The sequence below is a fragment of the Hippocampus comes genome, unplaced genomic scaffold (assembly GCF_001891065.2).
Source record: "Hippocampus comes isolate QL1 unplaced genomic scaffold, H_comes_QL1_v1.1 scaffold174, whole genome shotgun sequence".
Lineage (NCBI taxonomy): Eukaryota > Metazoa > Chordata > Actinopteri > Syngnathiformes > Syngnathidae > Hippocampus > Hippocampus comes.
The window spans coordinates 8,436,964-8,448,627 of record NW_017805983.1 but is presented as its reverse complement, the minus strand read 5'-3'; the positions used below and the strand labels follow the sequence as shown (position 1 = coordinate 8,448,627).

The 11,664-nt window shown below is 39.7% G+C and overlaps 1 protein-coding gene and 1 long non-coding RNA gene across 3 annotated transcripts; one reads left to right on the top strand and one right to left on the bottom strand.

Annotated features, from left to right (window-relative positions):
- Window positions 1-2,167: 2,167 nt before the first annotated feature.
- On the bottom strand, window positions 2,168-3,327 carry LOC109528624 (uncharacterized). The gene is made up of 2 exons (XR_002170705.1): window positions 2,772-3,327; window positions 2,168-2,307 (listed from the first exon to the last, which is right to left on the bottom strand). It is a non-coding gene; the product is annotated as an uncharacterized LOC109528624 (long non-coding RNA).
- Window positions 3,328-3,414: 87 nt separating this feature from the next.
- Window positions 3,415-10,129, top strand: tmed4 (transmembrane p24 trafficking protein 4). Of its 2 annotated transcripts, none has more exons than XM_019891446.1 (5): window positions 3,415-3,575; window positions 4,998-5,098; window positions 5,709-5,834; window positions 9,309-9,455; window positions 9,536-10,129. In XM_019891446.1, the coding sequence occupies exons 1-5, from the start codon at window positions 3,440-3,442 to the stop codon at window positions 9,683-9,685; spliced, it is 660 nt and encodes a 219-aa protein (XP_019747005.1). In that variant the 5' UTR covers window positions 3,415-3,439; the 3' UTR covers window positions 9,686-10,129. The 2 variants fall into 2 exon arrangements, with proteins under 2 accessions (XP_019747005.1, XP_019747004.1); XM_019891445.1 differs by lacking the exons at window positions 3,415-3,575; window positions 4,998-5,098; window positions 5,709-5,834 and adding exons at window positions 6,408-6,622; window positions 7,901-8,001; window positions 8,612-8,737.
- The last annotated feature ends 1,535 nt before the right edge of the window (window positions 10,130-11,664 follow it).

Sequence of the window (11,664 nt, the reverse complement as noted above, 5' to 3'; positions counted from 1 at the left end):
AAGACACACCCACATTCTTAAACAACTACTGGTACATTTTTACTCATTGATGTGCATATCCTTAACAATTTGTCTGACAACACAATTACATTTTTTTTTCAAATGATCGATGTCACAAAGGGTTTCAGATATTATATTTCTGCTTTCTAATTTCTAATGGTGGATTATACTGTGCTGGAAGTCATTTATGTGGTGTTTATGCAACGTTTGTATAAACTCGCTTATATGTTGTCAGCACATTTTAGCTTGTTGGTATCTGGATTTTTGGGGGTGGGTGGGTTTTTGTCCATCTTATTTATTACAGAATGGGAATACCACAAAATGTTAGATTCAATTTATCTTTGCTAGGCCTTTGTTCGTGGGGGAAGACTTGATTAAATCACAAGTGAATGGACTCTTCCATTTGAGGTTTTAATTTTGAGTTACTGTTTACAGATAAGTTTCGTTTTAAAATGTCCAATTCTTGAGATGCACTGCAGTCAGCCATAAGATGGTCCAGCATTGAAGTCATGTGGATGTCATCTCCCGAAGCTTAATAAAGACATTTGGGCTAGAAAAAATAAAAATCATGTTTTTCAACACTACTTCACAAACATAGGCACAAGAAATACAATAGCAATAGAGATATTTCTAAAAGTGAAGTTTATTGCTCTGGTTATGGTTCCCTCAGAGCAAGTTTCTAATCAATGTTCTATACCGCCTTACTTGTTTAAACACAGTATCCGGACTCATTCACTGCCAGCTCATGGTAAAACAAAAGACCTTTTGACTTCTATAGCAGGTCAATGACAAACGATTTCATGTTGCTGGTGTGGAATATGAATCAAGCAGCAAAATCCATCTTTTTTTTTTCCTCCATCTCAGGGGGTGGTTATTTTGTCACTTTTTGTCGACTGAAAATGACATCACATGACCAACATTTGAAAACAAGTGAGCCGTGATTGGTCATTACTTGAGCAAGTGTGATGTCATTTTCAGTCGACGGCAACTGGCCGCCTTCCGAGAGGAAGAAAAACAGGTCGATTTTACAATAAATCTGTATTTATATCGCGCTTGCACAACAGCTGGAACAAAGCGCTTTAAACAACTTTAAAATAAAGAACAAAAATTATACAACAGAACACAACATAAAACATGGGCAATAATTCAATCATAACAACGACTGCTGAATTCATATTCCACAAAGGTATTAATCGGAATGTCATGCTTAGACAAGTGGGCGTGCATAGATCATACGAAGACATTTTTTGACTTGACTTCTCGACCTCAACACTAAATACACAAAATTCATTATAAAGGGACGAGATTTATTAAAATAAGTCAGGGATGTGTCCAAGGACCGGCAACCCGAGGCCAAGGCCAAGGCCAAGGACTTGCCTCCGAGGCCAAGGCCAAGGCCAAGGACTTGGAAAATTTTCCGAGGCAAGGCCAAGGCCAAGGACTTGAAAAATTTTCCGAGGCCAAGGCCAAGGACCAAGGACTTGCCTCCAAGGCCAAGGCCAAGGACCAAGGACTGATTTTGAAATTGAGGCCTAGCCGAGGACATGTATAAAACAATGCTATCATACCACTTGGCAGGTGTTCATGATTTGCAACACCCCTCCATCATAACCCTTTGCACTCCCTAACGCTTGAATGAAGTGATTTTATTCAAAGAGTAGAACAGTCAGGGTACGTGTATCCGTCCATCATGTTCACTGTTTTTATTCTTTTCACTTTAATCTTGCTTGCAACTGTCTGTTGTATAAGTATGTGAAACACTAACCTGCTTGAACAATTCAGCACTAAAATAAACAAACATTGATTCTCATAACACACGTGAAATGTCCTCAATGCAACATTTGCGAAGAAACTATCAGTCCAGATGACAACAAATATGGTATTTTTCCATTTTCTAAAGGCCAAGTAAACCTTGTATGCTTTCAGAGGTCCAATTACAACAGACACTAAAAATACAGTGTATCAAAATAACATACTGCAACTATTAAAACAATCTTCTTGAGAGATACAAACTAATGATAGTAGGAATTCTGTTAGAACACAAATAAGATACCAAAGCTTGGTGGGGGTAAAGGTGGACAAGAAGTGGGAAATAAAATCTGCATTTGCTCCCCATCTGCCAGGACAACCTTGTTTGCTAACCATAGAGTTTATTGGAGTACGTACCTCTGAGCTGCTGATTGTCTCCAAGCAACCTGGTGACCACTTCATTGGCTGCCAGCTCAGGTGGGACCCTGAGGGCCCCTCCACTATCCTCTCCTGACATGTCCCACTGCAGTGGGCCATCAGGTTGGGGCTGCACCATTCCTACACGCAGATGTAAACACACAGATTAAAGCATTATGTTGCCCGTACAAACACGTTGTGTTAACGCGACACCTTCGTTTAGTTTGAGTTTAAACCCTCCACCATAACTGAATGGTTGTCGGAACCATAACAGTTACAATGCTACCATCACTACCGTGCCAACATGGATACAAAGAACGTCGTAGGTGACCGCCAAGGAAACATTACGTCATCCCCCAAAACGATGGAGTAAAAAGCGGGAGTTGGCAATATGCCTTGACAGATTATTATCTTACATGGAAAAAGTAGAGCAGATTAAATAAAAGTACACATTTAATTTACTGATATTAATGAATCTTTGGAAAGTCGTGTCATGTAGAGTTCGATGCGTATCACGTTTCCACGCAGTATTGAAACAAAGTATAAACTAAAAAAATTACCTTTAGCATAGGTTTAGTAAGAGACGCTGTGAGATCTTGTGTTACCTTTTATTCTTTTCCAGTGTTATTATGCAGAAAAGCAGGCAGGCAGTCAGTGAGTAGGTCGCGAACAACCCGAAAGAAAGCCAGCAAGGAGCCAGCTCAGGCAGGCTATAGCTACACAGCTAGCGACTTAGCTTAGACAACTAGCTGGGAAATTACTGCTACGGCTTCAGAAGCACTTGTTGACAACTACAGGAGCGGGCATTAACAAAGGGACGACCTCCGGTTAATCATCGGCTCCTCTATTTTCTTGTTCTAATAAAACGTTGTGCGTGGGTTGACGTTAACTGTAAAACACATGACAAGGCCAGTGTTGTTAGCAATGTTCAATGTAAACTCCGAGTTTGGACTGTAAGGCAAAACAATTCGAACGCCACCGCAGCAACCATACAATGTTTTCAATCGCACCATACCACGCTAATTGGGAAATAATACCATTCGAATTTGACAAAAATGCTGCTTTTTATTCGTGTATGTTGTCTAGTAGTAATAACCCCAATATAGGAGGAACACTGTTTTGCTTTTCTAAAGGTTACGAGACATATTTTAGGCCAAAATCTAAATCACTTCAGGAAATCCCCTTCCTCCTTCCGCATTGGTTGATGACGTCACGTGTAAACGGCGACTCTTTCTCGTCTACACTTGTGGTGGAAGAGGGGTTTTTGTTCAAGATGCTCGCCGCCGCCGCAATTAGGGTCCTTTTGGTAGCAGCTTTTATTCATCCAAGCTATGCACTCTATTTCCACATAGGAGAGACGGAGAAAAAATGCTTTATCGAGGAAATTCCAGACGAAACCATGGTTATCGGTAAGCTTTGTAGCTCGGCAAAGCTAGCCTAGCTTTGGAGGCAACCAGCTGGCTTGATCCGAGGCACTGAAAATGTGACTGTAATTGTTGATAAATGTTTCAATAACTCGGTCCTTCATTACTTTCACAAAGGCTTTATTTGGCTTTTAAATCATTCGCGCCGATTTTCCACTTCAGCACTTGGTAGTCCAACGAGTTTCACAAGGCAGATACCGTAACTGTGTCTGACGACCGGTTTCGTGACATTGAGTTTGACACGTGGATTATTCACCTGCACTCTATCTATCTATCTATCTATCTATCTATCTATCTATCTATCTATCTATCTATCTATCTATCTATCTATCTATCTATCTATCTATCTATCTATCTATCTATCTATCTATCTATCTATCTATCTATCTATCTATCTATCTATCTATCTATCTATCTATCTATCTATCTATCTATCTATCTATCTATCTATCTATCTATCGTTACTGACTGTAGACATATGTGTATGTCAACAAGTCAGCATCATTAATAATGATTGTTGAAATTGGGCGTGTTTCTTGGCATAAGCAACTCTATTTAACAAAGCCTGCAGTTTTATTCAATGAATTGGAAATGTGCTGTATTTGCACCTCCCGCTCCTTTGCAGCTCGTCCAGACACATACAGGGGTTACAGAAGTCGGTACTGTACACAGTTCTAAGAGTTATACCGTGTTCTTTATTTTTTACATCCTTCATTGAATTTATTTTTTGATATATGGTATTTACCATTTGTAAGTATGAGGATCAGTTAAATGGCCATCATAGGGTTGCCACCTTTCAGATCTGGAAATAAGGAACACTGCTCAAGGTGTCGCGGCGAAATAAATTTGAGGGTTTTTTCTCCCCCAAACCCTGAAATACAAAGAATCACGTGTAACAAAACAAAATCTTTTGATTTAATTTACATTTTGTAACATGTCATATTAGTCTCTGAGCCCTGGGGTCGCTTGGTTGTCAGTAAGGAAGAAGTCAAGAAAGCAGTTAGACATACTTAAAGTTGAAAGTGCTTTATTAGCAATGGACATTGTTGTTGTTGTTGTTTTTTTTTTTTTTTAATAGACTGAAGTAGCTTGAACCTGAGCATAACCTATACGCTATTAAAAAGTGTCGTAAATTAAACAAAGATTTCTACTTTAACACTTTTACCAATTATGAAACACGTAATAGTCTGAACTCGAGCATGTGGACCTGGCCTACTGTATTGTATACATATAAAGTGCAGTGAATTAAAAAAAGCTCCTGCGTACCTCCCACCAATGCCACATTGCTGTCTTGAATATTTCCTGTCTTTTATTTTGTTAATGATAAATTCAGTCTCCAGACTCTGTTCCATATTTTAATACGGTAATCATATTATGACCTAACAAGGCGTGCCTTTCACATTACAGGAAAGTACAGAACCCAGCTTTGGGACAAACAGACTAATTCGTACCTCCCGTCCACACCGGGTCTTGGGATGCATGTTGAGATCAAGGATCCTGACACAAAGGTATGAAAAGAACACGAAATAGGAGAAGGGCTAAAAAAAAAAAAAAAACAGCTACAATAAATTCTGAGGCATCTCTAAAATCCAAACAAACTTTGAATATTAAGTTGACCAAAAAATTCTAATTGGAAATATTATGCAGAGTGAATGAATTTGTTCCAGGTAGAATTTCAAAATAATCACCACTCGCCATCATAAAACCCTGATAAACCATACAGGACCTATTTTAAGTGCCTTTTTAACATTTCCAACTTCTGTAAAAGAGAACCAAATCGAATCAGAATAGCTTTATTGTCTTTGGTTTTAATTTGTGTGACCATATGCGTGTGTCAGCATGAATCTGAAACTAAAACAATATAAAACCACTCATCTTTTGATGATGGATGACAGAGCCATACCTGAAAAGGGAGCAGGAAGGCGTGGCATCTGAACAAGCCATTTGAAAAGGAAAATATCCTTCAAATATGTGGAAAAACACTCACTACACTCACTATGGCAAGTACTGATGGGACGAGCAGATAGTCGCAAGAATCGTTTCGATAATGATGGTGAATGTGTTCAGGCCTTCCACTGTATAGGAAAAATGTAAATGATGTTGTCTGAACCCTCGCAGGTCATCCTGTCTCGTCAGTATGGTTCCGATGGTCGGTTCACCTTCACATCTCATACTCCAGGAGAGCACAAGATATGTCTGCACTCCAACTCCACCAAAATGGCACTGTTTGCTGGCGGGAAACTGGTAGGACTCAGCTACTAGTACTTAGATACTTGCCCGTCAGACCTCGAGTTTGCTTCCATTGATTGAAAACAGTTGAAGGGTTTGGAAACCTAGTCTGTTTTTCCTCTGGTTTGGTTTCTTAGCACACCATTAAAAAAAAAAAAAATCAGGCGAATCCAAATGTGCCCTGTGCCCCAGAGATCAAGAATTACAGCAACTTGAATGTCTTTATTTGAGGGAGGGTGGTCCTGTCTTCCACAAAAGGGGACAAAGGTCACCCCACTGCACTCGGAAGTGTGTCAAAAGCAGATACAGCTTTGTCTTACCATAATGACCAGTCTGCAGCACCTGCACTTATGTTTTTGATGTTATGCGCCACCGCAGCAACCATACAATGTTTTCAATCGCACCATACCACGCTAATTGGGAAATAATACCATTCGAATTTGACAAAAATGCTGCTTTTTATTCGTGTATGTTGTCTAGTAGTAATAACCCCAATATAGGAGGAACACTGTTTTGCTTTTCTAAAGGTTACGAGACATATTTTAGGCCAAAATCTAAATCACTTCAGGAAATCCCCTTCCTCCTTCCGCATTGGTTGATGACGTCACGTGTAAACGGCGACTCTTTCTCGTCTACACTTGTGGTGGAAGAGGGTTTTTCGTTCAAGATGCTCGCCGCCGCCGCAATTAGGGTCCTTTTGGTAGCAGCTTTTATTCATCCAAGCTATGCACTCTATTTCCACATAGGAGAGACGGAGAAAAAATGCTTTATCGAGGAAATTCCAGACGAAACCATGGTTATCGGTAAGCTTTGTAGCTCGGCAAAGCTAGCCTAGCTTTGGAGGCAACCAGCTGGCTTGATCCGAGGCACTGAAAATGTGACTGTAATTGTTGATAAATGTTTCAATAACTCGGTCCTTCATTACTTTCACAAAGGCTTTATTTGGCTTTTAAATCATTCGCGCCGATTTTCCACTTCAGCACTTGGTAGTCCAACGAGTTTCACAAGGCAGATACCGTAACTGTGTCTGACGACCGGTTTCGTGACATTGAGTTTGACACGTGGATTATTCACCTGCACTCTATCTATCTATCTATCTATCTATCTATCTATCTATCTATCTATCTATCTATCGTTACTGACTGTAGACATATGTGTATGTCAACAAGTCAGCATCATTAATAATGATTGTTGAAATTGGGCGTGTTTCTTGGCATAAGCAACTCTATTTAACAAAGCCTGCAGTTTTATTCAATGAATTGGAAATGTGCTGTATTTGCACCTCCCGCTCCTTTGCAGCTCGTCCAGACACATACAGGGGTTACAGAAGTCGGTACTGTACACAGTTCTAAGAGTTATACCGTGTTCTTTATTTTTTACATCCTTCATTGAATTTATTTTTTGATATATGGTATTTACCATTTGTAAGTATGAGGATCAGTTAAATGGCCATCATAGGGTTGCCACCTTTCAGATCTGGAAATAAGGAACACTGCTCAAGGTGTCGCGGCGAAATAAATTTGAGGGTTTTTTCTCCCCCAAACCCTGAAATACAAAGAATCACGTGTAACAAAACAAAATCTTTTGATTTAATTTACATTTTGTAACATGTCATATTAGTCTCTGAGCCCTGGGGTCGCTTGGTTGTCAGTAAGGAAGAAGTCAAGAAAGCAGTTAGACATACTTAAAGTTGAAAGTGCTTTATTAGCAATGGACATTGTTGTTGTTGTTGTTTTTTTTTTTTTTTAATAGACTGAAGTAGCTTGAACCTGAGCATAACCTATACGCTATTAAAAAGTGTCGTAAATTAAACAAAGATTTCTACTTTAACACTTTTACCAATTATGAAACACGTAATAGTCTGAACTCGAGCATGTGGACCTGGCCTACTGTATTGTATACATATAAAGTGCAGTGAATTAAAAAAAGCTCCTGCGTACCTCCCACCAATGCCACATTGCTGTCTTGAATATTTCCTGTCTTTTATTTTGTTAATGATAAATTCAGTCTCCAGACTCTGTTCCATATTTTAATACGGTAATCATATTATGACCTAACAAGGCGTGCCTTTCACATTACAGGAAAGTACAGAACCCAGCTTTGGGACAAACAGACTAATTCGTACCTCCCGTCCACACCGGGTCTTGGGATGCATGTTGAGATCAAGGATCCTGACACAAAGGTATGAAAAGAACACGAAATAGGAGAAGGGCTAAAAAAAAAAAAAAAACAGCTACAATAAATTCTGAGGCATCTCTAAAATCCAAACAAACTTTGAATATTAAGTTGACCAAAAAATTCTAATTGGAAATATTATGCAGAGTGAATGAATTTGTTCCAGGTAGAATTTCAAAATAATCACCACTCGCCATCATAAAACCCTGATAAACCATACAGGACCTATTTTAAGTGCCTTTTTAACATTTCCAACTTCTGTAAAAGAGAACCAAATCGAATCAGAATAGCTTTATTGTCTTTGGTTTTAATTTGTGTGACCATATGCGTGTGTCAGCATGAATCTGAAACTAAAACAATATAAAACCACTCATCTTTTGATGATGGATGACAGAGCCATACCTGAAAAGGGAGCAGGAAGGCGTGGCATCTGAACAAGCCATTTGAAAAGGAAAATATCCTTCAAATATGTGGAAAAACACTCACTACACTCACTATGGCAAGTACTGATGGGACGAGCAGATAGTCGCAAGAATCGTTTCGATAATGATGGTGAATGTGTTCAGGCCTTCCACTGTATAGGAAAAATGTAAATGATGTTGTCTGAACCCTCGCAGGTCATCCTGTCTCGTCAGTATGGTTCCGATGGTCGGTTCACCTTCACATCTCATACTCCAGGAGAGCACAAGATATGTCTGCACTCCAACTCCACCAAAATGGCACTGTTTGCTGGCGGGAAACTGGTAGGACTCAGCTACTAGTACTTAGATACTTGCCCGTCAGACCTCGAGTTTGCTTCCATTGATTGAAAACAGTTGAAGGGTTTGGAAACCTAGTCTGTTTTTCCTCTGGTTTGGTTTCTTAGCACACCATTAAAAAAAAAAAAAATCAGGCGAATCCAAATGTGCCCTGTGCCCCAGAGATCAAGAATTACAGCAACTTGAATGTCTTTATTTGAGGGAGGGTGGTCCTGTCTTCCACAAAAGGGGACAAAGGTCACCCCACTGCACTCGGAAGTGTGTCAAAAGCAGATACAGCTTTGTCTTACCATAATGACCAGTCTGCAGCACCTGCACTTATGTTTTTGATGTTATGCTGAAGGTGTTTGCCATTGTTTTTTTTTTTTTTTTTGGTTTGTACAAACTGATTAATCACAGAAAAAAGATCCCAGAGTGAGTGTTAGATTCACATAAAATGGAGAAAAAAAATGAGGTCTCGCAGATGTGTAGTACATCAGTGTGAATGTCCTCCTCACGGCTACCCACAGGCCTTAACCCGTGCATTTTTCTAACCACAAGCTTTCCGATGTTGCAGAGAGTGCATCTGGATATTCAGGTCGGAGAGCATACCAATAACTACCCTGAAATTGCAGCCAAGGACAAACTGACCGAATTGCAGTTGCGTGCCAGACAGCTTCTGGATCAGGTGGAACAGATCCAGAAGGAGCAAAATTACCAAAGGGTGAGTGACACTTGAAATGAGCTGCTGCTAGCTTGGCTTATCTTCACTCTCCAATGGCTGAACGATGCGTCTTTGTGCAGTATCGAGAAGAGCGCTTCCGTATGACCAGTGAGAGCACCAACCAACGGGTCCTCTGGTGGTCCATTGCCCAGACGGTCATCCTCATCGTCACCGGCATATGGCAGATGAAGCACCTTAAAAGCTTCTTCGAAGCTAAGAAACTGGTTTAGCCGGATGTGTGAAGAAGAGCAGTGATGGGGAGCAACAGACAAGACTCCTTTGGAGACAGACTTGAATGACTGGAACGAAAACTTGCCGCGCAAGAATTCAGACGGCGACTTTTTTTTCGTTGCATATCGGCCATAAATGATGAAGGAATGTGCAAATTCTAAAAGGCAGTACTCACTATTTTATAACACCACAACATCTGAGTTGCCTTTCTTCGTCTCTCTTTATTTTATTTTTTTATTTGCTTGACACCACTGGGTATCTTTTGGTTCTGCAAAAAAAGCAGGTTTTACTCTTTTTTTAGTGTTGTAAATGTTTTCTTTGGGGTTTTGTAACCAGTAGAAATATTCCAATTTCCCAGCATGTAATTTCCGTTTAGACTTGTGCATACACATTCAACAAATAAATGGCAACCAGCTGGAATGCAAGGAGGCATTAAAAAGTTGTGTAGATATATCCTTCAGTGAAAGACAAATAAGACACACCCACATTCTTAAACAACTACTGGTACATTTTTACTCATTGATGTGCATATCCTTAACAATTTGTCTGACAACACAATTACATTTTTTTTTCAAATGATCGATGTCACAAAGGGTTTCAGATATTATATTTCTGCTTTCTAATTTCTAATGGTGGATTATACTGTGCTGGAAGTCATTTATGTGGTGTTTATGCAACGTTTGTATAAACTCGCTTATATGTTGTCAGCACATTTTAGCTTGTTGGTATCTGGATTTTTGGGGGTGGGTGGGTTTTTGTCCATCTTATTTATTACAGAATGGGAATACCACAAAATGTTAGATTCAATTTATCTTTGCTAGGCCTTTGTTCGTGGGGGAAGACTTGATTAAATCACAAGTGAATGGACTCTTCCATTTGAGGTTTTAATTTTGAGTTACTGTTTACAGATAAGTTTCGTTTTAAAATGTCCAATTCTTGAGATGCACTGCAGTCAGCCATAAGATGGTCCAGCATTGAAGTCATGTGGATGTCATCTCCCGAAGCTTAATAAAGACATTTGGGCTAGAAAAAATAAAAATCATGTTTTTCAACACTACTTCACAAACATAGGCACAAGAAATACAATAGCAATAGAGATATTTCTAAAAGTGAAGTTTATTGCTCTGGTTATGGTTCCCTCAGAGCAAGTTTCTAATCAATGTTCTATACCGCCTTACTTGTTTAAACACAGTATCCGGACTCATTCACTGCCAGCTCATGGTAAAACAAAAGACCTTTTGACTTCTATAGCAGGTCAATGACAAACGATTTCATGTTGCTGGTGTGGAATATGAATCAAGCAGCAAAATCCATCTTTTTTTTTTCCTCCATCTCAGGGGGTGGTTATTTTGTCACTTTTTGTCGACTGAAAATGACATCACATGACCAACATTTGAAAACAAGTGAGCCGTGATTGGTCATTACTTGAGCAAGTGTGATGTCATTTTCAGTCGACGGCAACTGGCCGCCTTCCGAGAGGAAGAAAAACAGGTCGATTTTACAATAAATCTGTATTTATATCGCGCTTGCACAACAGCTGGAACAAAGCGCTTTAAACAACTTTAAAATAAAGAACAAAAATTATACAACAGAACACAACATAAAACATGGGCAATAATTCAATCATAACAACGACTGCTGAATTCATATTCCACAAAGGTATTAATCGGAATGTCATGCTTAGACAAGTGGGCGTGCATAGATCATACGAAGACATTTTTTGACTTGACTTCTCGACCTCAACACTAAATACACAAAATTCATTATAAAGGGACGAGATTTATTAAAATAAGTCAGGGATGTGTCCAAGGACCGGCAACCCGAGGCCAAGGCCAAGGCCAAGGACTTGCCTCCGAGGCCAAGGCCAAGGCCAAGGACTTGGAAAATTTTCCGAGGCAAGGCCAAGGCCAAGGACTTGAAAAATTTTCCGAGGCCAAGGCCAAGGACCAAGGACTTGCCTCCAAGGCCAAGGCCAAGG